General features: G+C 43.1%; 1 protein-coding gene across 6 annotated transcripts in view; it reads right to left on the bottom strand.

Moving 5' to 3' along the window:
* The window catches only part of TNIK (TRAF2 and NCK interacting kinase), a 302,103-nt gene that overhangs the window by 91,411 nt on the left and 183,152 nt on the right, over positions 1-27,540 (bottom strand). For all 6 annotated transcript variants that reach the window (XM_074963574.1, XM_074963569.1, XM_074963575.1 and 3 more), the window contains exons 5-9: positions 22,328-22,438; positions 18,381-18,471; positions 16,704-16,834; positions 6,535-6,589; positions 5,464-5,542 (exon numbers count right to left, since the gene is read on the bottom strand). In XM_074963574.1, coding sequence (XP_074819675.1) covers positions 5,464-5,542; positions 6,535-6,589; positions 16,704-16,834; positions 18,381-18,471; positions 22,328-22,438 — 467 coding nt within the window. The remainder of the gene's footprint in view (positions 1-5,463; positions 5,543-6,534; positions 6,590-16,703; positions 16,835-18,380; positions 18,472-22,327; positions 22,439-27,540) is intronic.

Here is a 27,540-nt window from a genome sequence, read left to right as displayed (position 1 = left end):
TCAATGAATTTACACCACCGAGAACATGGCCTTCCGTTTTGCATGTTTCCAACAGGAAGCCTGGTAAAACACATCAGTTGCACATGAGTTTCACTTTGAGATCATGGAAACTTTCAACCCCAAAACTGAGGGTTAAACTCTGGGTATGTGAACCTGTGTGTATCAAATCCAAAGACCTTGTTTGTACCAAGTTAGCAGAGGCAACGCAGACAAATGTTGCATAACTCTAATTATTAACCTGTTTTACGGATGAGAAAGATGAGGTGGAGAGGGTCAATGACTTGGCCAGGAACACAGAGATTTGTTTACTAAATAATAAGAACAGTCAATGCTTACACAACACTAGAACTCACATCTGCCTGACTGCCAAGCCTGTGCTAAGACCATGCCTTTACAGTTTTTTTCCTTCTTTGTCCATTCTCAATTATATTCCCCCTCCCCACTCAAGCAACTGGCATGTGATATGTTGTGATGACAGAAGTAGACACAGCTGTGATTGTCTGGCACACAGGTTTTCCAGCTTCTAACTGTTAACTAACCCACCCACAGTCAGACCTACCCTCCACCTCATTCTTTTGCTCTCTGTGGAGGAAGGGATGTGAATAGGGGAGAGTCGTACAGGATTACTGTAGACAAGAAGGAAAGGCTGAGTAGTCTGTTCTTGTGAGCACACAGGGACACCCCTAGTGCTTCTATGATCCCAAGAAATGCAAATGATAGGGGGGAGACGCATAACTAATCACATTATGAATGATGTATGAAATAACCCTGTTATACAGCACTTCACACTTTAATAGCGCCTTTCACCCACAGCACTCATAGCATTTCACCCATGTTCATGAGACTTGCTCCAGGTCGCATTGTGAGCCAATGCCAGAGCCAGAAAAGAACACTCAGGAGTCTGGATTCCCAGCCCCTTCTTCTAACCTCCGTCTGGACGGAGAACAGGGACAGCACTTCCTGAAGACAGCTGCATGCAGCTGGGTTGTTACACACACTCCCTCAAGTGATTCCAGAAAAGAAAGTCAAGCCCAAATGTCTGACACTCCAGAGTTCTCACGGCATACAGGGCATAGGCCTGCCAAGAGCCAGTGGAGCTCTGTGCAAATTAAAATGGCCCAGGGAAGCCAGAATGTGGTTCACAAGGTGGGGCAAGGCGAAACTATCAGCTACGGTCACTGAGAACCCCTGAGTGCCAGGGCTGCTCAGACCTAGTGCCTTCCTGACCATAGCCTCTTCAGAAGAGGAGCAGGGGAGGAGGATGTGGCCAGCCACACGACAGCTGGCCAGCCACACAGCTGCATGTCTTTAAAGGGGTACTGTTCTTCTCAGCAGCTCCAGGAGCCACAATGCCTCCCAGAGACCCACATAGCATAGGGCAGAGCTCTGCTTTAATGGGACAATCAGGCTCTTAAAGCGTGTGTTAAAGAGAAAAGCCTGGGTTTCACTCTTTGTTCCAATTCACTGTGATACCTTGGGGCAAGTCACATCACCTCGCTGCCTCAGCTCCCCCGTGGGCATGCACACACATAATAGTACTTCCTTAGCTTAGGGGTGTGTGCAGATGAAAAGTGTTGTCACAGAGGAAACACCACGCTTAGCATAAACAAGGAGAGACGTGCTGGGTCCAAGTGTTTACGAAAACAGCCCCAAAATTCAAGCTTCATTTGCTTAAGAACTTCAGGGGCAGAAAGTAAATCATCATATCATGCTGATTTGAACCAGAAGAAGAAGAAGATTACAAGGAGCCAGCCTTTAACTTCAAAGAGAAGTAGGGCTATTTTAAAAGCAGGTGCAGGAGTTCATCAAGAAACCAGGCAGACTGTGTTTCTACAGGGGTTTTTCTATTTGCAACAGCAGGCAAGATCCCAAATCCTTTCTACTTATCAGTGGATTTCACTGATTTAACTTCTTCATCTTCAACCATCAAGGGCTTTGCAGCCAGTTAGCCATTTTCTTCCTATGGAAAAATCCATCTTCATCTCAGTGCTTTAATGTGGTTGAGGTCAATATTACTGCATATGGAGAGGTTGACAGTCCTAAGCCCATTTAAGACTACTTGTCCTGGGAGTGGAAAGCACAAAACACAGAGAAGAGCTGCTGATCTTTGATACCCAGCAAGCTGGATTTTTAAATTTTGCTCTTCTCCTGTGATTTTAGTACTTGTGAAAGATGCCAGACTGCATTCTGGGGATGTGCAAAACTTGCACCGCAGAGGTCTGAGCAAGCATTTTGGGGCAGTTCAATTCTTTTGGGTTTTGCATACACAGCTTCTTGTTCTGCTTCGATTAGACCCAAAACCTCAGGCTAAAACTCAATCAAAAGCATTGACTTGCACCTGGCTTCATGTTGAAGACATTTAAAACAATGTCAGATTACTTGGTTTAAAATCATGAACTAACCCATGTTTGGCACGTAGTTGAGTCCAGAAGTGTGAGCCTGTTGGTACTTCATCTGAGTTTCAAATTCATAATGAAACCTAGCAAGATTTACATAGCTTTGCTGAGAATAACAGAGCTGTAAGAAATGGAGAGTAAAGGCTTCTATTTATCCACAGAACGGAACCAGCCCCAATAAGCATGCTTCAACTGTAACTCAGAGAGGGGAGTGTAAACAAAATTCAATGTCCATTCAACCCTTGCCTTTGCTGCAGACTGTCAGGAAGGATAGACACATCTATCAGGCACTAGACAGAGACCACCATTTCATTTCAGAAAGGTCACCCAGTGGCCATAAGATGATAACGAGTTTGGCAACCACAGACCTTGGCTGGACTTGAACAGACCTAGAAGTGAAAGGTTCTGTAATTGATTACAAATCCCTCAAGCCATCCCATCCCCTTAGAAGTTTTTAATTCTTGCTCTCTTCTCTCCAAAAAGAGAGGCTGCAGGGGTTAATGATATGAGGGAAAGAACATGACAGCAAAGTGACATGGTGGTGTCACAAAAGCCGTTTTCCATCCAAGTAGAAATGGACCCAAAATTCAGATGTGGATTTCAAACACCCCAAAAATCAATGGGATTAGGATTCAGGAGGGCCAGTGCAGCTCATCCGAAAAAAATGGGAGAGAGGTGCAATATATGGGTGTGAGTTTAAATGCCCCAAAGTCTAGGGACATTTAGCTGAACAATTATTGCATCCCTTCAACTTTCTGAACATAAGAACAGGGAAAGTTGGGCTATACTAACAGTGAGCCAGTTAGCTGGAATATGAGGGAAGGGTTGTGTATCGCTGGAATATGAGGGAAGTAACTTGCCCAAGGTCACATGCAGTGTGTGGCAGACCCAGATATGGAATTGGTACCTGGCTTGTGCAAGACGGATTAAAATACTCCAGGGACATAGATTGCAATTTATCAGAACAAAACAAAACAAAACTCCTGCTACTGTTCAATTTTACCTTAAAGTGTGGGGGGATGGGGTCAGTGATTTCTTTCTTCAGCTGCCTTCTTTCTCTCTGGAGGCTCGGACTGCCTTTGGCTATGTCCACACGACGAGCTGGGGCGGTAATTTCCCTGCTCACACATGCATACTCGTGGAAGCTTGATGAGAGCTAGTGCCTGTATAAATAGTAATGTAGCTACAGTAGCACAGGCTGTGACCGTGGAGGCCTGGCTGAGCTGTGCCGAGTACAAACCTGCCTCAAACTGGTGGGCATGTACTTGCCATGGCTCAGCCATGCCTCTGCTGTTACCGCGGCGACACTGCTATTTATGCTGGCGCTAGCTCTCGCTGAGCTACCGTGAGTATTTGGACTAGAGCCGGGGAATCACATCCCCCTAGCTTATAGCACAGGTGCAGCCTTTGATGAATAAATACAACACAACACAAACCCTCTCGCTTACATCCTGCAGTCTGCCTTGTGCAGTAACAGCTAACTCAAAAGGTACGTTGGCCGAGCAGTCAGAGGGGTGATTCCAGCATATGTAGACATACCTGAGGTAGATCTGATCTAGCTAGCGTGAGTACCAAGAGCAGTGAAGGTGCAGCCCAGCAGACTGCAGTCTGGGCTAGCCAGCAGAGTGTATTCCCAGGCTCTCTGGCAGACTTGTACTTGGGTGGCTAGCCCATGCTGCAGCCGCTTCTCTGCTATTGCTTCCCATACTAACTTGATGAAAGGTACCTCTGTACGTCTACATGCGCTGCAATCACAGTTCCAGTGGCAGCACGGACATACCCAACGTGTAAGTGGGAGACTGGTGGCTCAACAGAATACATGTCTGAACACCTGTCTGCTGCTGGATCGCTTCAGGTGTCAAAAGGAAGTTGCACAAGAGCCTGCAGTTCACAGATCATCATATCATACAACCTCCGTACCTCTCTCTGCAGACTTCTGAATAACCACTGTGGATACTGCTTCAGACTGGTAAGAAAACTCTCTCTTACACTGGCATTGCACTAAGATCCAGCCAGCTGATGATGAAGATGGCAAAATTAGTGCTGGGCCTGTGTGTGTTTTTAGAGGGTGTGGTGCTCTTCGGATGCTGGTTTCAAACTAAGATGTGCCAAGGAATTCAGTGATCGCTCCGCACAACAGACATACCCTAGAAACACTGCCACTTGGACCTCACTTTTCTTTGAAACCTGCCTTTAACTGTGCACCCACTTACCTGGGGTCTCAGCACTAAGGGATGAGAGGCAAAAATTCTACCACCAAGACAGCACTTTTCCCCTCTAACTCTATACCCCTAGCACTAAGTTGGAGCACTCTCCCTCTGTATCACTAGCAGTCAGGGTGAGTGGCAGGACTCTGTCTCTCACACACACACACATATCCCCCCCCCCCCCCCACTAAGTGGCAGGGCTCCCTATCTTTTCTGGCTAAACCACAGCTGAACCTGGGATGAGAAAATTGTAGAAACCAATGTCCAGTACACTTTAAGGGTTCCTGCTTACATCAGCACAGTAACAGAACATCTGCTGGGCTTCAGGGATTCTTTTTATTTTGTTAAAGGGTGTTTTTTATTGGAGTGTCCTGGTTTTCTTCAAGATGCTGTTGCATTTTTTTTCTTCCAAAATTTTAAAATAAAACCCAAACTTAGTTCAAATCTCCACATTCCTGAGCCTTCAAGATAAACTATCCCTTTTTGGAATGAGTAAATGTTTCCACTTGAAAATGGAATCTCTTTGGAAAGAAATGGCAGCCAAGTGAAGTGTCATGTGGCTTCAGGCTGCATAAACCACTTCAGAAAAGCCAACTCTTCACTGTGAAATGGCAACATTAGAGAGCTTCTCTCTCTGTGTCTCAAAGAGAAGTTGTCACGCCACCCACACAGTGCAGCCAGATGAGACCAAAGCAATCTTTCCTTAGGGCCTGATCCTGTACCCACTGAAATTACACTGGTGACTTCACTAGAAACAGGATCAGACCCCTAAACCTGTAAAGAGTTTGTTTAGTGCTAACAATACAAACAAGTGATAACATTTTACAGCATTTGAACTTCAGTTTGAAGACCAGACTCACCACTTCTTTGATTTCAACCGTGGGGCTGGGTTCCGGGGGATGAGGAACAGAGCTCTCATGGGATGCATGTCACAAAGGGCTAAAAGGTACAACAAGAGACATTAGATAGGGCTGGAAGCAGAAGAGATACAGAGCATTTCACAGATAGAGCATATGTTAGGGGCAGGTGGAGAATCTAGAGACAGGATTTCTCTGAAGTAACAAGAACTCCAACATACCACTACACAGAGGGATTTGAATAAATACCCCTCCAGAGGCACCTTCCAGCCCAAGGAGTGGCATGATTCTAGAGATGGGCTGGAGCTGCAAAGCTTGGATCAAGATCTGAACTCCCCCAAGTTTTGGGGATGTCTGTACCCTGGAGTTTTGGTTTAGAGTTAGGGCTAGCTATGAAGTTTGTATGCCTGCAGCTTTGTGTTTAACCACACTGACAGGCACTGATGCAGGTGACAGCTCACGTATGTGCTGCACTTCAAAGCCATACCATGTGGCTTACCACCAAAGCCATACCATCTCTGCCCTGGTTACTTTTAACAAACAAGATCCTAGCATAAAACTGATAGGAGTCTTAACAGGTATACGAGTTACCTAAATGCATCAGCTAAATCCTTTGCATTGTTATTTGTGCCACAGGAAAGGCCACTGAAATAATACTCAGCGCATTGACAATGTTTTTCATCCATACACCTCAGAGAGCTTTAAAAAGAAGGGTAAATATTTTTTAATCCCCATTTTAACTAGGAGAAATTGAAGCCCAAGATCACAAGTCAGTGAGACAGCGAGACAGAATCCAGGTCTCTTAACTCCCATTCTAGTGTTCTATCCACTGGATCACATGGACTTCTCATAGCATCTAGAAACCTTCCTGTTTCAGTTTGCAACAGTCACCCCCTCTTCTGGGCTCCCCAGCGCACCCTTTGTCAGTCTTGTTTAGATTTTTCATCTCCTGGAAGCGGGGACTGTTTGTATGTAGTTTGTTGCACAAAACAGCGTGCGTGGCTGGTGCTTAGCAAATAAGAGCGAGTTACAATTTAGTCATAATAACTCAACCAAGGCAGCGCATCTACTTACGAGGAGCACCTTCTGCCATCTCGATGGCTGTTATCCCCAAAGACCATAAGTCACTCTGAAAAACAAAATACAGAGAAATGTCTAGGGCAGAAGAACCTTGTAACAACCGAGAGTCCTCTGAGGGAGGAGTGTCAGTACTGCACTCCACAGAAAGGGTTTCTGGGCTATTTTATTACTAAGAGTCTGATCTGTATTCTCTCTCTCTAAGTCCTTGAACTCCCGGCTCAGAAGATTTTCTTTTATGTTTTTTTCATTGTCAGTGCTTTGGAGTAGGATTCCCAGTGGAGATGTGGTTTTAACTTTGTTTGAATGACTGAAAAACAATTGCCGTATGAGAACTCGGAAGCCCCAAGATCCAGTGTGATCATGTTTCAATAATAAAGCAATACATCTTTTGAGAGTAAAAATACAGAAACTCAGACACATGATATTTCAGCCGCAGCAGCAGCACTGGGCAACTCTATGATGAATTGTTTCACCCTGCTCCCTCTTCCAATACTGCCAGCTTCTGACTTGTGTGCACTTTAACCTGCAGCCCTAACAGAACAAGGCAGAGTAGGATGTGCAAGCACAGGATACCTCTGGACTCTCCAGATGGAGATACACTGACAGAGTAAATAAGAAGTGAATATGATTCAACCTGCTCTATGGATCTTTCCCTCTCCTGGGGGTGAAGCAATTTCTCCACATGTGGAAACTGTTCCTCAGATACCACACCATTCATACCAACTTCTGTGGTATCTGCTGTACCTTCTCTCCTCTCCCTTTTTACTTCAACACATTTGAAACATTTTAATACTTGTGAAAGGAGTCAAAATGGCACTCACATTGCCTGGGGTACTCTGTCGACAGAGGGACAAACCCTGATGTCCTTATTCAAGCCAAGTTCTTACTGGAATTTTTGCCTGGAGATGGACTAAATCAGAACGGATGGCCAGTTCATGCCTTTTTTTATTTAAGGCATCTTCACTGGCGTAGCTGAACATCTTGTATGTATCATGATGTAGTAACATACTACCGTCCTCTTGTTGCAGATGAGGAAGCTGAGATAGAGAGAGGGGAAGTGACTTGCCCAAGGTCATATGCAGTATGTGGCAGACCCAGATATGGAATTTGGCCCGCTCGATGACTTGTTTACACTCAGAAGTTTTGCCTCTGACTATACCAGTACAGTTAAGCAGCAGAACCCTTCTGCTGTGGACACAATTATAGCAGGGTTTATACCAGCATAGCTTATTCTGATTCAGGAATGGAAATAAGCTATAGCAGTATAAGGCACCTTTATGCTGGTAGAAATGAATCTAGGCCAGGTCTACAGTATAAACTTGAGCTGGCATAGCTATGTCTGTCAGAGCTACCAACAAAGGGGGCTGGGGACTGGAATAAGCTCTACCAGCAATGGTGCTGGTATAAACTGTGTCTACACCATGAGGGAGTGCTTTAATAGGACATGATCCTGGTACAGCTATACCAGCAAAGCGCTCCTTGTGTAGTCCTGGACCTACACTAGGGCTTTACTGATATACCTATGTCAGGGGAAAAAAATTAGTTCACCCCCTAACAAACAAACATAGTTATAGCACTAAAACTTTTAAGCGTAGATCAGCCCTTAGACTATCCCCCTCATCTAAACTACCTTGCTTACCCTTTCCTGATGAAGGTGTGGGGGAAGGAAAACTTCCAGTTCCTCTGTTAGGGGAGGCAGGTTTTGCTCTACTTCCTCCGTAGAAGCAGCATTGTGTCCAGCCCCAGATCTCAGGGGATCCACCAAATTCCAGGACTATGCATAGATGTCCCATAGGCACTGTGCTGCCAGGGCCAATGAATCATAGAATCATAGAACCATAGAATATCAGGGTTGGAAGGGACCTCAGGAGGTCATCTAGTCCAACCCCCTGCTCAAAGCAGGACCAATCCCCAATCAAATCATCCCAGCCAGGGCTTTGTCAAGCCTGACCTTAAAAACTTCCAAGGAAGGAGATTCTACCACCTCCCTAGGTAACGCATTCCAGTGTTTCACCACCCTCCTAGTGAAAAAGTTTTTCCTAATATCCAACCTAAACCTCCCCCACTGCAACTTGAGACCGTTACTCCTTGTCCTGTCATCTTCTACCACTGAGAATAGTCTAGAACCATCCTCTTTGGAACCACCTCTCAGGTAGTTGAAAGCAGCTATCAAATCCCCCCTCATTCTTCTCTTCTGCAGACTAAACAATCCCAGTTCCCTCAGCCTCTCCTCATAAGTCATGTGTTCCAGACCCCTAATCATTTTTGTTGCCCTGCGGTGGACTCTCTCCAATTTTTCCACATCCTTCTTGTAGTGATGGGTCTTCTACTATCAGCCACCCCTTTACTCCACTAATGGAAGGGCACCAGAAAAGCTAATACAGCCCATGGTTTCTGCATGGTACTGGGGGAGGGGGTGATGTGGATCAGTAGTCACACAGAGAGGTGAGAGGTATATGTAGAGGGGTCCCTTCATGCCCGCATCGAGAAAGTGGAATGATCCCTGCTGGCGAGGGACTGGACTAAGATCCACCAAAGTATGACCTATAGAAATCTAAACAGTCATCAAGGATGCATTCGTGTTACAGCTGACCTGAGCTGGATTTGAACTGATGTTAAAAGGCTCCATGTTCTCCTATCAATCCTCTGAGCCCTCCCTATGGCAACTAATTTCACAACATGCACCACCATCCAATTCGTGGGCAACAGAACAAGGTGGAATGTCATGGCTATGCTTTTAATTCTTTCTAGCAAGACTTTAGTGTTAGGAGCTACTGGCTCAGTTGATACTCTTGCTCTGAGGGGCGTAAATAGCCCACAGTATCAATCAGTGTGCCCAACTGGTAGTGGCCAGCTCACTAGTTAAAATTAGATTATCTATAAATGGATTTGATGCAGTGCCCATAGACAGGCTGCTTAGGATTGCTTAAAAATATAAAGCATCTTGAGATAATTCAGAAGAAAGAGGAGACTAAGCTAGGGTCTGTTGATTAAACGGGAGACAGGAGAGCTACGTTTCTCCAGTGGGAGGAGAAACAAACAGATACGCTTCCTTGTACTCTGTTCCGAAACCTTCTGCAGCCCACATGGCAAATTCAGCAACCTTCTGCAGGCGAATTCAGCAACTGATCTCCCTAACACCTAGAGCAAATGGGGAGCTTCTTCTTGGAAAACTCGCTTGCTATAACTCTCCTATCCCTTCTCCTGGGATCACTGCATTTTCAAATGACAACATTCATATTCCAGGCTATTCACCAGGAAGCATCTGTAAGTGGTGTTCAACTGCCTGTGCTAGAGAGCATCTAGAAGTCATGGATGTGCTGGATTTAAGCTTTTAGATCCATGAATGAATCTCAAACACACTTCAGTTCTTGCACACTGGAGAAAATGCTTCAATTACCAGGACACAGGAAAGAATTAATGTATATGCATGAGAGAGAGAGAAAGTGGTAAGTTTCCTTAGTGGCCATGCTACAACTTACTTTTGGCAGAAGTTAAGTAATTCATTACTCCAGACACTGTGTAGGTAGAGCTGTATAATGATTAATAACCGAGTACCGAATACATTAAAACAGAACACAGACTAATTTCAGTGCCTTCATTTGAAGTATAGCCTCAGACACATCGCTGAGGTTGGTCGGCAGCCAGCTGGCACGATAAAGGGACTCAGCTAAAGCAAACCTGAGGAGCTCGCCTATAGATGATATACTCCACTGCAGAGCAGGGGAAAAGACCAATCTTTCAGGTACAGCCATCTACTCCAGCAGGGGTCCACTGGCAACAGCTTTGCCTTCTGGTGCCCTTCAGCATATCCGGTTCTATACTGTAGTCCACTAAAATGATTTCTGGTCTCCATTGATATGAAGTCAGTTATCCCAACTGTCTTTGGGATCAGTGGCGGATTACTGCATGGGCCCATGGGGCCTGTGACCAGGGACCCCGGCCAATTTGGCGCCTCTGAAAAAATCTCCCTCTGCCATGGCCTCAGGGCGGGAGGAGCTCTTGCTCCTTGACACAGCCATGAAGCCACGGCGGGGGCACAGAGATTCTCCAGTCTTGAGACCGCAGTGCAAGGGAGGGCAGAAAGGAATGGGGGGGAGGGCTGGCGGGAAAGAGGTAGAATGGGGTCGGGCTGTGGGCGGGGCCACAGGCGGAAGAGGCAGAATGAGGGCAGGCTCGCAGGCAGAAGGGGCGGAGTGGGGCCATGATTCTGGTGCCAGAGCCCCTGACTTGCTCTGGCCCCGGGCTCCAGGAGACCTTAATCCACTGTTGATGGGATAGTCACAAATACACTCCGCTGCTGCTCCCCCCAATGATACAACAATGCATTCTGCCCACTTCTGCTAGGCCCCTTAAGACAAGACCATGACTTCACATCTTCTTTAATTTCCTTGCACTGAGGTATATGAATGAAAGTCATGGCCATTTTGATGTTATAGGTGCACTAAAAGACTTTTTTAAAACCACAATCAAATAAAAGCTGTTGAATATTGGAGATCAGTAACATACTGCAGCAAAACCTATAGCTGAGGGGTCAGCGCAAATTGGTTACCTGGTAGAGGTGGAACTTTAACTACAGCTCAAACCTTTTTTTACTGGAAACATTGGGGATCTACTTTAAAGTGGTCTCTTAAACAAAGAGGCTGCCTATTCGGGGTGGTCTTTACATGGTGGCTTCTCTTTATATGGACAGACTTCAAAATCACAAATAGTTACATTTTAAAACATAATGGGCCTGATTCTGCCCTGGCATGCAAAGGTGCAATTCCCATTGAAGCCATGATCCCTTTCTACTATGCTTTCTGCCTTTCCTCTTGGCCATCCTCTATCTCTACCTCCCCTTCAGTTTTGCTCTCCATTTAGCCAGTCCCCAGTCACATTCCTGCAATCCCTCTCTACCGTTCCTCTCCTCCATTTCAACTCCAGCAAACGCCCCTTCAAAACCAAACCTCCTGGAACCACATTTTTATCATACAAAGAAAATGAATATTATATCTAATGAGATGTGCATTTTCTCTGCCCTCTCTCCGGCTTTTTGTAGTGTAAGGTCTTCAAGGCAAGCACTGTGTCTTCCTGTGTGTTTGGGAAGCACCTGGCACATTTGGGAGCTTCTGAAATTTAATAAACAGCAGCAGCAGCAGCAGCAAGGAGAACTGCAGATGTGTTAGTGAGGGTAGCACCAACTCCAATTTTTGAACTCATTTAGGACCCAGTCCTACTCCCAGAGACCTACTGGCTAATGGGAGTGAGACTGGGTCCTTAATCGCATGCCACGACCTGGGTTCCTGAGTTGAGGATTCAGTATTTTCTCTGCAAGAGTTGACACTTCAAGCACATAAACAGATCTCTTCATACTATGTTAGCTACTAAAAACCACACAGCTTAGAGACGGAAGAGACCTATTAGGTCATCTAGTCCTTCCCGAAGGGCCAGTGCAGGACTGGTCCTCACTGTATGCAATTAGCAATAATACTTATTTATGTAACTTTTTATAGCCACAAATCACCTTGCAAACACTGGACTCAATTCAGCCGCAGTGGCAGAGTATGCTCAGAGGGCAGCTGAGGGAGAGCAAAGTGAATGCAATTCCTCAGCCATGAGGGCACCTACAGGAAACCTCTGCATTCCCCCAAGTAGGTAGTGCTGGCCAACGAGAGGTGCACAACTCTCAGAGATGGACTGATTCAGCACAAGTCTTGGGCAGTCTGTACCAGGAGGATTCTTATGAACTCTGATGCAACATTTAACTGCCCTGGCCCTGGAGACCACTTGGGTGCAGTCACCTCTACTGGCACAGGAGGGTACAATTCACACCTTCCTGTGCCAGAGAGTGGTGAATCAAGCCCATTAACTCATTAATCCTCACAGCACCTGTCTTGCGGGTAAGTACTGTATCGTTATCCTCAGATGGGAAGAATTCATCCATACTGAAACTCCACCCGCTTCATGGAGTTACATTCTCCATGAAGCGGAGGGAGGGGTACTAGAGGGAGGGATAACTTAGTGGGTTGAGCATTGGCCTGCTAAACCCAGGGTTTGGGGGAGGGGGTGGGGCGAATAGCTCAGTGGCTTGAGCATTGGCCTGCTAAACCCAGGGTTGTGAGTTCAATCCTTGAGGGGGCCATTTAGGGATCTGGGGCAAATATTGGGGATTGGTCCTGCTTTGAGCAGGGGGTTGGACTAGATGACCTCCTGAGGTCCCTTCCAACCCTGATATTCTATGATTCTCTTGAATTTAGCGCAAGAGAATTTAAACTACTGATCTAACAAGAGTTAGAAGGAAGCCCAGGGTTAGAACGTAAGAGGTCCTGGCGCCTACTTGCGCGCTCCAACCACTAGACATGCTGAGATATTCTTAGAGCTTTGCCCAGCCTAGTTTCAGATTCACCGTTGACAGGTCACTGCCACCTCCCTTGGGAGACTATTCCAAAGTCTAATAATTTTCAGAGGCAAGACATTTCTCCTGCTGTTCAGCCTATATTTTCCCCTTATGGAATTTCATCCCAGTTGTCCTAACTGCAATTCCCTATACTTCCCTAAAAACTCCCTCTCCACTGTTGACATTTACACCTTTCAATCTCTTGTGGACCATCATGTCCTCCTTTGTTGTTATTCACTCAAGCTATACAGTGCATATTGACAATCTCAGTCTTTCCACATGGGTCAATTCTTACAATCCCTTCATCATCATTACTGCTCTTATCTGAACTCCTTCCAATTTCTCAGTAGCCTCCTGGTATTCAGGTGCCCAAGATTATAAACAATACGCCAAGTGATTTTAACTAGATACAGAAAGGGATACAGAAAGACCTCTGTGGGTCTGAAAGGGAAGGAAAAAAACAGCAGGAAACACACATTTTATACTGGATTTGGATTTTGTAAAGTTTTTTTAAAAATTGGAAAAGCTTTGCAGTCCACCTGGCAAAGAGAAAGCACACTAATATATTAGCAATAATCTCATTTTAGTAAAGGAAGCAATCTCTGTTTCCTTTGATTCTAAGCATATTGACAAGATTTCTGTCAACAAAAAAGAAGAAACCTCTAGGAAAAAAACAAACCTCAACAATGTGGGTTCTGTATTCACCTTTCGTGATGTGGTTTATTTTTGTGAGGTATTTGTTGTATCCTGTACATTACACAGTCAAGTTCTCCTTGCCTAAGGAAACAGTGAGATCGGTAGCAGTTTTCTGTCCCCAAAGGGTTAAGTCTGTGGAGTTCCTTTTTTTTACCCACTAATTCCAGTCTTTTATATTTGTTATCTCAAGCGATTGGCTTTATACTGATTTGGGATCTGTAGGATCCGATTTGCAACCTTTTAAAAAATTGTCATTTGCATTTTTCTCTCCACTTCAAAGCTAGAGCATCAGCTGTAGTGAGGTGAACCTAAGACGGGAGCCAGACCCAGTGGCCACCAGACTACAATAAGCTCTGAAAACACCCTGCAGTTTGGAGTGTTGGCAGCAATCAGCCTTTTGTTTTATATCCACAAACAGCCAATGCCAGCTTCAGAGACAAAACCATCTAGTCTGCTAAGAATATTTGATCCTCGAGGACAACAGGGGAATTCTGATCCCAGCTCCTGCTCACTGCATATCAAGTATCCTAGCTATTTTGGAAGGAGGAAAACACCAGGGATTTCTGAGAAAAGAAATGTTGGCTATAAAGATATAAAGCCAGGATTTTTAATAATATCAAGGAATTTCAAGTGCTCTTTTCAGTGACTGACTCCTTTTTGGGCTGTAAACCTCTCCATACTGTATTTAGAATATGCAACTTAACAAGGAATCTATCTAGTGCTAGCAAGCAAGAGAGCAGAGAGCATCTCAAGAGGAAGAATCAGGCATACAGGTGAACCACAAACTTACTAGCCTAAGAGCATACATTCAGCGGATGGAAACCCACAGGGTATCTGAGCCAGAATGTCTTCTTGGGTGGGGATTTGCAAGGGAGGAGCTCTGCTTGCTGGAAAGAGCACGCCAGTGAAGCCAGGGGAAATGCCCAATTCAGCAAATCCTCCCTGCAGTCTCTTTTTGGGCCACTCCTTTGAAGTGCTGGCCAAAGAGCAAAGCTGATTCCCCCCTAGGGGAAATGCCTGGGGGAGGGTGGTGGCAGCACCACCTGCCCTCTTGTGGAGTGAATATCCTCGGGGGGCACAGGGAAGTATAATTTACATTTCCCTGCGCCAACATCTATGAAACTAAATCCATGCCGTTCAGTGGTCACTCCCTGGAAAGCCAGTTCCTTAGTGTGAGATGTGCAAAGACTGACCCAGCTGGGGCAAGCTCACCACTGCTCCTTTGGGTTAGCAAAAGGATGCTTCTTCTTGGTTTCTTCAGTTGAGCTATGGCCTCTGAACCACGAAGATTTGAGTTTGTGTCCCAGGAACAGTATTGTGCAGACTGTATGTACATACACATAAAGGAAGACCAACTAGAGGATTGGGGTGTCTGCTAATTGATTAAATCTGCTTAGGTATTTGTCAACCAGTTGGCAGACACTATATGGACTAACTAAAGAAACATTACAACTGCCCATAAAGTTTTGTAATCTGAACTAAAATGCTTGCGGCAGAGATACACAATATAGTAGCTAGTGTGGGTTACACATAAAAAACGTTCCCTAAATGACCCCTACTATAAAACAGACTATCCAGCTCTCCAACAAATGCATGTTGTAGCGGTTAACCAAAGAGGATTAACCATTTGCACATGTGCATATCATTACCAATTTAAGTAACCCTCAGGACGAAGTCTGAAGCTGGACAGCTGCTCTCAAGGAAACAATCTGTTAAGTTGATGACTGACATATTTTAATAGAAGAAATGTACACGATTTTTGGGGACATTTTTGGGCCCTCCATCATACATATTTTATTTGCCCTGTGGGAAGAGTAATCGTCGATCAAGGCTGTGATGCTGTGTCACAATGGTGGAATGTTTGCATCGTCACATGGGAAAGTCGTATCACTAATATGTGGCTAGCCTTCTATAGGTCCTTGCCTCAGCGGGTTTAACAGCGCTTTCCAAACATGATTTCTCACATTGCCCTCACAGGATGTGGAATGGGCAAATGCACAGCAAGGTTTAAACTTATTTTTTCAAAACTGCTTATTCATTTTGGAAACCGAGCTTGAGCCACAAAGGGGCTGGTTTTCAAAGGGGATGAGCATGTACTGGAGCTCTAGATGACCAGCACTTCTGAAAATCAGGTCCTGACCACCTCAAGCTAGATATTCCAAAATGAGACACCCAGAATTAGTGGACTCTTTTGGAGACTTGGGCCTAAGTTAGTCCTACTTTAACTGTAGGCAAGTCGAGTACAGGAGTCCCAATTTGACCTTCCATCTATTTCTAGTTTGAAATGGGAGTCATGATCCCTGGCTTCTATTCCTGCTTCTGCCATTAACTTGAGGCATGATCTTGGGCAATGGCAACATTGCATCCCCATGACAATGTCATAGGCACTGACATGTTATATGATGTCATCAGGCCTCAAATAAAACTGGAATGCCGAGCAGGACATAACACAGATCAGTGATAACTGGGACGGTCCCACAAATTTCTGAACATGCAACAACCATAAGACCTCTGTGTGAATGCCAGCCAGACATGCAGACTTGAAGTTATTATTTCAGCTTCTTCTTCTCTTGACAGGATAATATTTAAATATACTACGCTGAACAGCACAACACAACAGTTCAAAGGATGTCCCTAATACCTCATTCAGCATTGAGAAAGACCTTTTGCAGTAATCTTTAATGTTTGAACAGCACGACAAGGATTCACATTAATAACAGACTGACATCTTGGAATCTGACTGCTGTAATGCAGGAGAGGACTTTTCTGCATTTCATTGTGTACTTACAAATTTTAAAAGCTGCCAAATCCTTTGCCAAAATCCTGAATATTAATAATGTTTATGACTCGGACATAACATTTAAGATCAGATCAAATGTCCTCTTCATATGTTTATGATCAGAATTGTAAATTCAAACAGTGACAATGGTGATTAAAAAAGTCTAACCTGAGATATAGTCTCTCTAAGTCTCTTTGCTCATTTTAATACCGTGACTAATTCAGACACCTTAATGAATATTTTTTAGACCTCATGAATATTACATTTGTAGCAACATGTAAATAAACATGAAGATGCTTGATTGAGTACCTTGAAGTCGTAAGTGGCATCAGGATTTTCATCACAGGCAATGACTTCAGGAGCCATCCAATAAGGAGTTCCAATGAAGGTGTTTCTTCTACCCACTGTTCTGTCAAGCTGAGCGCTGACACCGAAATCCACTGTGTATAAAAAAATACCATACGAGCATAAGTAAGGCAGAGAAAAAACTGAATGATATTTTTCAGTTGGAACATATGAAGATGGAAAATAATAAAGTCATGTTAAGTTCATACAGACTGACTATTCTCGGTCTTCAGAAAAAAGATGTATTGAGCCAAAGTCACCCCTGACTGAACTCCCCTGAGTTCAGTGGAGTCCTAGCAGGGATGGGTTTGGCCATCTGATCTCTTTGTATTGTTGGGAAAAATGCACAGGCTCCTCATTACTAGAGTTTAGTAAGAAGAGATCATGACTCCACTTACTAATGGAGAAGAGGGTTGGGAACAGAAACAAACCAGAGCCTTTGTTCTGTCCTATTCCATGTGTGTCAAGGAAAGCCATATGTTTTTAAAAGCTCCATTTTCTGGAAACACTCTTCCTGGAAATGGCATAAATACAATAGGCATAAGGAACTAAAGGCTAAAGGACAAAGGATCATAGGGAAATGTTAAGTGTGGAGCTGTAAAATAAAGCAACAAGTGATATGTTTCTAATCCATGGTAAAATGTTCTGGGCTGGATTCTCTGGTTCACCAAGTTCACTTTGTACCAAGTAACTTAAAATGACTAGAGAATTTCCCCTTGGAGAGGGAACCTCCACCAGTGTAAAGCTGGATGAGCCAGCTGTACAGTGTCCTGAGCTGGAACCACCCTTCCTTGTATAAAGGGAGGGAAAGGACATGACTGAATGAGACTTTCCACCCAATTCTCCACTTAGAATCATAGAATATCATAGAATATCGATATTGTGTAAGATCCCTGAGGTACCTTAAGTTCAAGCTGCCCTTGTGCAGCTTTAACGTGCTGGTGCTGGACAGCTGAGCCTCAAGCTCTCTGTGAACTAATTGGATACTGTCTTCTATATTTTCCTCTTCACTGATGTGTTTTGGGGCATGGGAGGGTGATGGTGATGTTACCCGTGACACTGGAAATGGAGTGCAGAATAATTCCTCTGACTGAGGTTCTCTCAAGTTTATTGCTCACAGCACCAACAAGACCACCACAGTGCAATGATTAGGGTATAAGACTGTGATTTTGATTGTTCAGTGCACCAACATGCGATTGAGGTGGAATCTTCTGTTTAAATCTCAAGGGCATCTAACAGGGTCAGGGTAGAAATATACATTAACAAATTTTCAACATGCAGAGATTGGGTCAATATGCAAAGATGATCATGAATGTGTAAAACCCCATACAGGTTCACAACTACCCAACTGACAGGGCCAAATGTGATGATGGAACCGAGCAGATGTCAGTGCATGTGAATTTTTTTACATTTGGATGTCTGCTATCATCTGATGATAATTTAGTGCATGGTATTTAGTCAAATCCAAGTTCATTTGAATGAGTCCAGCACAAAACAATAAGCACAGAAGATACCTGATCTGTCCCCATTCCCAAAGAAGGCAAGTCAGTTACTTACTCTCTACCAGTTTCATTCCATCTTCCCAGCCAACTTCATCCCACACTTTCCTTACATTTGCCACAAGTTCTATGCCATTCTTACCCAGTTTAACTTCTGCATTTTCTGTCAGCAATACATTCTGCCCCTTGATGTCTCGATGAATTACTTTATGCTGGTGTAGATGACTCAAACCCTAGAAAATTCAGTGGATAAGCAAGGTCAGTAGAAACCAAATTCAAAGAACATTATTTTATACCATTTCCCTCTTGCCACCAGCACACTAATTATCCACCAAAAATGGGAGATTTGTGTTGGAATTAAGTCACCTCAAAACACTTTGTCATGTGTACAAAATGTCCTACATTTCACATTGGGAAGGCATGAGTAGAAACACCCACTTAACTGTAATCATGGAAGTCAGTGCTTTATATGGTGAGTGAAAAGAACTGTAAATTCGATAAGGATTTAGGACTGAGCATTCAGTTACTTCAGAAACCAATATTAAACTGAATACCTCAGTATCTATAGTAATGTTTTTTCATGTGCTTTTTGCCTTAGGGAGCCATTTGAGTAGCTGAAACAGAAAATTTGGTCCTCTCTCTGTATTTCTATCAACCAGGAACTGAAATACCAGATCTCATGTTATATTGGCCCAATAAATAGTATTCATATGCATTAAAAACCTCGATTAAAAATACAAATACTAGAAGTTGCATATACCCCTAATAGAGACATAGCTCAAATTAAAAGTCTCTCTTGAAGGCTAGAGGTAAACTAGTTTCCCATTGTGCCTTTTTATTAGTTCATTAATTTTTTCATGCAACCTGCATTTTTATTTCATGTGTTTACCATTTCAGGGTTTACAAGTAATAGCCACCTATATTGGTAGTCTGGTACAATATGGATTACTTTAAAAACTAATTTCTTATTGGTTTTCATTTCATATTAAATATTCATTTTTAAAAAGAAAATAATTTCCGCTATCACTGCTGGCAGTTATTAGTCATTTTATGCTTGTTACTTTGGGACTACTACAGAGAACAATTTCTACAGAGATCTGGAAGCCTTCTTGCATTCCAGTTCTTAACTGAATTATTACAGTTTTAGACTCTAGCTGTTTGATCCTGCGTGCATCCAAGGAAATGGCAAAGCTTCCATTCAGCTATGTAGGCTCAAGCCCTAGGTGTTATAAAATCACATCAAACCTTCAATCTTAAATAATATTTATGAGTTCCCATTGATTACAGTGACAAGATAAGCACCATTAATGATTCGCAATGTTATATCACATTTTCAGTATATGATCATATACTTCTACATGCCACCCCTTTACTATCAGTGATCGGAATGAATTAATTTGAAATGCATCTAAATGTCCTATGAATAATTTACTTCTATAGGCCTGGAATTATCTTAATTGCTCATTAACAAAAGAACTATAAGGACTACTATTAGCGGTATTCCCTAACAGAAGAATGACTGCCACCTTGGGCAGGCTAGAAAATTTGTCTAACAAGACACTATGTTGATTTTTCACTAGCCACATAGATGTATACTTGTATCTTTAAAAATATATCTGGAAGATTTTAAATACAAATATATTGTATATGGACCAAAGTTTCCTTTGCTGTACGGTGTATAAATATGTAACAAGCCAGCTTTTCTTTGTATTATATGTCTTGAATTGTGTTACAGAGCACAAAAGAGTACCAATGTTAAACATTTGAGAATGGCATCTTTCAATATTACCAATCTCTCAGACTCTTCTGTGGTTTGTAAAACTAGATCTGGGTTTTGAACCTTCCACCCACCTCCACCCCATACTTTAAACCCATGGATTTATTTAAAGATGGGATGAAAAGCACTATCGCCACCATGGTTTTTTTCAAAACTAAAGGGAAACCTGTTTTCTGAATGAAGGATAGGAGGATCCTGAAAGAAGAAAGGGGATACTGTAAGCAGTTACTTAGATTGTACGCTCTTTGGGGCAGTGACTATCTTTTTGTTCTGTATTTGTACAGCATCTAGCACAATGGCACTACCACAATACAAAGAAAGAAAGAAAAATCTGGCACAGTACCATTCCTTTCAGAAGTGCTTCTGATTGGGAGAGAGGAGAGACAAAGAACTAGAAGTATCCCAATGGTTCCTTCTTGCCTTCTTAAGCATATATACAACAAGGATGGAGAAAAATCCCTTTTCTGGCTCAGGTTCTTCACCCACTCCACAAACCCTTTGAGTCATAGGTCATGCAATGACTCTCCTCTCCTCTATAGAAAGAGCAGACCACTTTCACAGGCTCGCTGGCTTTTCAAGGCAAGCTGGGCTCTGCCTGGCCCATGACCTCGCAGTTACCTCTCAGCCTCACCCCAATCTGTTTATGTAGGGACAATTAGTGATCCCAGCTGGGTGTAATGGAGACTGATGCCACCTGCAGAGGACTACTTAAACAGCACTGAGCTCAGTTGAGGGGAGAAGAGGAGACAGGATGTTTCCTCTTTCTTTCTGGGAAGAGCCTGGGGTAGGCCTCAGGGATTGAAGAGGAGGCAAGACTCTCCTATGGAGGTAATCCCACAGGGAGCAGTGAAGGCTCCTGGAAGCTGGTGGGGGGACTGAGTTAGGGCCTACAATGGGTGGAAGAGACCCACAGGGAACAGAGTAGGCTCCTGTGGGAGAGAGCCTTGAGACAGGGTTTGTAAGTGGAAGTAGAAGACTTCAGTACCCCAAGGGGACAGAAGAATTATTCAGATGTTTGGATTTTCATTTGGACCTTTCAGTTACCCCAGAAGGGGTTTGAACTTTATGTGACTTGGTTGGAGGGCCGAGCCATGGAAGACCCAGTGAGAAGCAGACGACCCACAAGAGGTGCTGGAGCCAAGGATACAGGTGACGTTATGCACAGATTCAAGGGGACATTCCAAAGGTGTGCCCCACTGCAACTACATAGCCAAACATAACCAAATGTTGAGGCTTGACACTTGATGGTGACTCTGGATCATGACCCAGTGGTTAGGTTCTGACTCACTGGTAGGGCTATTTTGCAAAACAGGCTTACCAGTTCATAAATTTAAACTAAGCCTGTGTAACTGTGGTTTCCCGAGACTGAAGGAAATGTCGCTACAGCAGCTGATTAGCTACAGTGCTTGTTATTTTGCTCATCAAATTGCAGGGGATGGTGCGGATGGCGGCATGTATTGTAAATAAACAAATGCTTAGTCACCACTGGACAGCAACGGGAACTTCATGAACATTTTATATCCTTCCATGTGCATGTTTGAGCACTCACTTCCTTCCTCATTTTTTGGGCACTCGTTCAAATGGTGGTTGTTTCTTGAAATCTATTCCGTACGGAGTTCCCACACTATGTATATGATGGACTTAAAAACAAAACTTATTCCTTACATTCATAGATTTTTAAGGTCATCCTATTATGATCATGTAGACTGCCTACCTGAATGACATGGGCATCACTATGGAAGTGCATCATTCAAGGAAGGCACAAAATGCACGGCTATGGAACACTGGCACTTGCCAGTGTAAGCCATTCCAATCCAACCCTCGTCTAAGGGGTAGAAAAGTTCCAACATCCTCACTCAAGCCAGTGACACCAGGCAAAGGGAAAAATAAAAATGTGCCATTTGAATCATTTGAATGTGTCTTTTTAAAACACAGATTCCTTCTGCAGACTGTATTAGGACTTCCCTTTCTGTTAATTGAAAATGGAATTCTGTCTTAAATAAATTTTTGTACTGATTTATTATTAAAGGGAATTACATTTTTGTTGAAGGAAAAACAGAGTTAAAAGTCAAGAAACTAACAGAGCTAGGATGCATTAACTGGCAGTTATTTATTATGCATCAGACAAGCACATGAATCATTCAAACCTACAGGCACCTAAGAAGCATTAGCTTATGCCAGCACATTGGCCACACAGCCTAAAGTGCCATCTCACAAGCTTTCCCTCTTTTCTAAGTGTAAAAAGCCAATCTTCAAACACTGCATTTGGTGAATGACATTTAGAACTACAGTAGCTCACTTTGGACACATACCCGTAAAATCTCCCTGCAGATGTACGCAATCCACTCCTCCTTCAAAGTGTTCCCTTTTGTGTTCTTGATCAGATCGGTGACAGACCCAGCACCACAGAACTCCATCACCAGCTGGCAAAGGAAACAAAAGAACAATGATTGTAATTAAACTTGAAAGCATCCTCTGGGTTGCAATAACCAAATGTAGTACATTGCAGTTGGCAAGGTATTTATGATGCAATTTCACTGCAACAGAAAGTGATCACTGAATAATTTTGAGTTGAGTTTATTTGTTTAAAAAGAATTTTTTGCATTGCTTGAGAAGCCTGTTTTCCTTCAAGAGGCATCAGAACAAAAAATTGGAGTAACTTTATTACTGAAAAACAATGGGAAAAAAGTTAGAAATCTTGATGTCACCAATCCCACTGCAACATATTCTATATTCTCACTACAGGGCCTAGTTCTATATCAATGCAAATAGGATATATACAGGTGCCTCAGAATCAGTCTCTTGAACATAAATCTTCCATAAATGTGTGCAGACATTATTAAACCAGGGAGAAGTTTTCTACCTATAATTCCATTTCTAATGATCTACTTAAGTTTTCACTCCTTTCTGCTGTGGGGCTGTTCTCTGCTTCCTTTCATATCAGAAAACATCTCTTAATGGGTAAAGTTTGTTAATCTGTGGAACAGTCTGCCAAGGAGAGTGGTTCACTAGAGTTGTTTCAAATCAGACTGGATGGATTTTATCCACTCTTCTACTGTTTAATTTGTTTTAACAGTAAATATAAAAATCCAAACAGAGGGCATGAACCTGAGGATCTTATTCAGGCCCAGACCCAAAACTGATCAGTCATGAAATAAGAGAGACAAGACCAGCACAATGGGTCTGATCCTGCTATCCATGCACCCACCAAATTCCTACTGTTTTCCAGGGAAATTTTGTGCACATAAAGAATGCAGGACTGTACCCAATATCTATATATATACACACCACATAACATGAATGATCATAAAAGAAAATTTTCCAGTCTGTAGATTGGTTTGCACTTCTTAAATATATGATTTTAATTTTGCTAAAATAATTTGGTTTATTACTTCGGGCTTAGACAATATTTCATGTTTTCAAACCAATTGACTTCACTTTACTAAAAACTGAAAGCTGAAAAGAGAAAGGGGGAAAAAAGACAATAAAAGGGTTAGCTCCCCCCAGCTGCTTGGATGATTCAGTTATAGGTACTATCCTATTGGCACAGTCATAAAACAAAGACCAAACACTGTTACAATCTTCAGTTCAGATAAGATACTTGAATAGAACATTGGGAACAATGCCGTACTAGCAGGAAGAAAGACCATCTTGACCTAGTACGTCCTTTCCATATCTAGTTTTGGTAACTTCTAGAATCATTTGTTTCTCAGGTCTGCTCCAGATGAAGGCAGATAAACTCTTTGCATGTCCCTAAGAAACAAAATTGGGCTTAAGAAATGAACTTATGATTGGCTAAATCAGCCATGGGATCGCGCAGGTAATTAATTCAACCACAGAGATTAAAACTTTCCCCTCCTAAATGATAAGAACAAGGATCAAAACACCAAACATTGTTACCTGGTTGACAGCTTCACAACCCAGAAAACAAAATAATCGATTACTAATTGCTCCCCGTAAAATGGAATAATATAACTCTTGGCAAGAAAGAAGTTCTTCCCTTTCTCTTTTCCCTCGTAACTGACTGATACTGTACATGGGAATTGTAATGTCTGCATGTGTATCTGGTGAAATAAGCACTTAGGATACTACAGTCATGAGGACTATAGAAAATATTTATATAAGTCATTAGCTAAATATAATAAATTTGATATACACATACAGGACATAAAACTTAAGGGTTTCATTACATTGCATGCTGCTGTCACGGAGGCTGAGGATAGTTGATGTGTGTGTGAGAGAGAGACTCCTTATACCCCCATTCAGACCCCCAACTCCTAACACTACCGTGCCATCATCTCACACTCACGTCCCAGAACATCCCCCTCAACCACACCCCCACCCCCGCACGTTCATCCAGTGCCCTCCCAAATAAATCCATCTGCAAGTCCCTACCGTGACTCCAAACCCACAATTTTGCATCTGGCTAACGGATGGGTGAGTTGTGGCCAAAAACTGAGGGCGAATTTGAGTCCCAGGCAGGAAAAAAATGGTTGGGAATGACTGTACATTTGTCTTCTCCCTCAGGACTGACAGACGATGCACATTGTACCTATGTTTATATTGCTCATAACTAGAAAGCAATGGAAAATGAAGGGACCTTTACCCTATATATTGCAATCACAAAATATTAAAAAGAAGGACCAAACATAATTACAAGTATCCACTTTTATTTATTTATCCATTAATTTGAGTGATCATCTCTATAGTCCTGCCAGCTCACTCTGTCCTACACTTCTGTCCTTGATTTCAATTTGTAGCAAGAAGTACATCAAGTAGCCATTTGCCTCATGTAACCCCTGAATAATTGTGAAGTCTCCTAAAAATTAAAAAAAGATGAGAGTCCCGGGAGAGTTTAATTCCCAACTCAGCTTTTCAAAAATACTAAGAGACGTACAACCCCATAACATGTGTAAGAGAATATCCAGCACCCGCAAATATTATTACAGTACTGGCAATACCAGCAGCAGACGGGTCCAGTTGGGCAAGGGTCCAACAGGGCTTAACAATGAACATTTGTTGCTAACTGTGAGGCATTTTGAATAAGCTGTGCCATTGATGCTTTAAGAGAAGGGGCAGTAGCCAGCGAACAACGTTGTCAATGTATCTCAGCCTGCAGTAGAAGGATAATGGACCTCTGACTCAAAGAACGGCACTTCTTGTGAAGGCTTTGTACTGAAGGGATAAAGAACTAAGCAATTGCTACAAATAGAGATGGACAAAATATGTGAAGTAAAATTGTTCTTCCACAACATTTTGAATTGCCTGTTTGTGTTTTAAATTCACAAAGTACTGCAAAAATATAGCTTTACTGTGAGAAATTATTCAGTGAAGTTGGCCACAGGCTGTATTGAGCTTTATCTTCACCTCCTCCACTGACTAGCCATAACAGTGTTTTGCACATGTACAGCAATTTACAGACATTATGTATCACAACATTTGCGTCATAATGCCAATACCTTCATTTTATACATACAAGAACAGAGGTTTGGAATGGTTAAGTGATTTGCTCGGGGTCACCACACAAGTTGGTGGCAAAAAGCTGGTGATCATGTCCAGGAGTCATGGTCCCTGCCCTGTTTTCTAACTAACTGCCCACTACAAAGGGAAGGATAGTCTTGTGGCTAAAGCAATGTGCTGGGAATCAAGAGATCTGGGTTCCACCCCCAGCTCTTCAATAGGCTTCCTGAGTCTCACCTTCCCCATCTATAAAATGGTGATAAACCTGATAGTATGTGACAGGATTGGTTATCAGGATTCATTCCCTCATATTTGTACAGTGCTCGGAGATCTTCAAATGTGCTTGCATTGTGTGCCTTCTTATCTGTGTAATACTGCCTGCAGACGCAAGACTAATAGAGCGGTTAGCCTAATAACTGCTTGTATCATTACCAAGCTTGTTAAATGCTGGAGATATTGAGGGGTGGAGGAAGATACTAAACCCGAAATGCTGACTAAATTTTTATTACTCTTAAATAAAATTATAAGCAGGACGGAATGAAGGTAAGATCACATTCTGAAATTTAATTTCCATGGCTGATCATTAAGGATTTTTAATATAGTTCATTTAGTATTTATTTTCCCTTTTATGTTTGACTAGAGCAACAATCTTTACAAGCAAGGCCTGTAAAAGCACAGCAGCTGTTACTCCATTGTGGCCTGCATTCTCTGAACGTATTGCTTCATGAATCCTCACAGCTTGTGAATGAATCATTTTTCTCTTGATATAGAAGTGGCCTCCAAAAACATTTCCCAGGCCCCCTCTGGCCCCACCGCCACTGTGCATTACATTCAGCTAGCTCTGAATTGAGGTCCAGAGCTCAGAAATAACTAACACTTGTGCGTGAAGCCATTATCCAGCAGACTGATCTGGACCCCTCCCATGGGAACTTCAATACTCAAGAGAGGGCCCCTCCAGAACTATTTGTCTGCAACAACTCCCTACCCTTCCTGTGATTTTCCTGTCCCTAACACCAAGTTCTTTCTTGCCACACCCTTGCCCTCAAGAGCAACTGATTAAGTCTCAACTGTTCAATCAATCCACGCCATGTTTAACCCTGGATTCTGAAGTGAAATCTCTTTGTAGTCAGTTTGCACCAGGAAGCTAGGGCATAGGAGCTCTGAATAGAAACATGACAATAACCTGCCCCTGGGCATTGGTGGGTTTTGGCCTAAGTTACCTTCATGGTCACATGGGTCCCAGCTCTTCGCCGGGCACTGCACTACACACCAAAGGCAGAATTTTCCAAAGTGCTCAGTGTTGTACCAATTTTGCTCCCACTGGCGACAACGATAAAATGCCCATCGACTTCCATGGCAGCAGAGCTAGGCTAACACCGAGTGGTACTGAAAGCCCCCTCCCCAACTTACTAGCCAATGCTGAGTCCCAGACTTGAATTCGATCAGCTAGCATTCACAGAGAGGAAAGCATAGACAAAGCTTGTGATGAAATTGCATGATATGCCACATCTATTGTTAACTGAAGACATGTTTAATCCACCACATGGTTGTCTGCCTTCATGGCGCCCACTGTGGATAAGTTTACTAGGTAAGGGATTTATGGTAGAGGACATGTGGCAAGATTCTGGTGCACAGAGAAAGTGACAAATCATTATCTTGTCTCGGACCCCATTCAACGTCAACCCAGGTTTGATTTACCACAAAGGCAATGGAGCCTTCTCAACTGGTTTCATACCGGACATGGAATTTGTGCTCCCCGCTACTGTTCCTCACACATTCTTGTCAACTGCTGGAAATAGCCCACATTGATTATCACTACAAAAGGTTTTTTTTTTTCTCTCCTGCTGGTAATAGCTCACCTTATCTGATCACTCTCGTTACAGTGTGCATGGTAACACCCATTGTTTCATATTCTCTGTCTATATAAAATCCCACTACTGTATTTTCCACTGCATACATCTGATGAAGTGAGCTGTAGCTCACGAAAGCTTATGCTCAAATAAATTTGTTAGTCTCTAAGGTGCCACAAGTACTCCTTTTCTTTTTGTAGAATTTCTTTGGCATT

This window comes from Natator depressus, chromosome 9 (assembly GCF_965152275.1).
Source record: "Natator depressus isolate rNatDep1 chromosome 9, rNatDep2.hap1, whole genome shotgun sequence".
NCBI lineage: Eukaryota > Metazoa > Chordata > Testudines > Cheloniidae > Natator > Natator depressus.
This window is presented reverse-complemented; position numbering and strand designations above follow the sequence as displayed.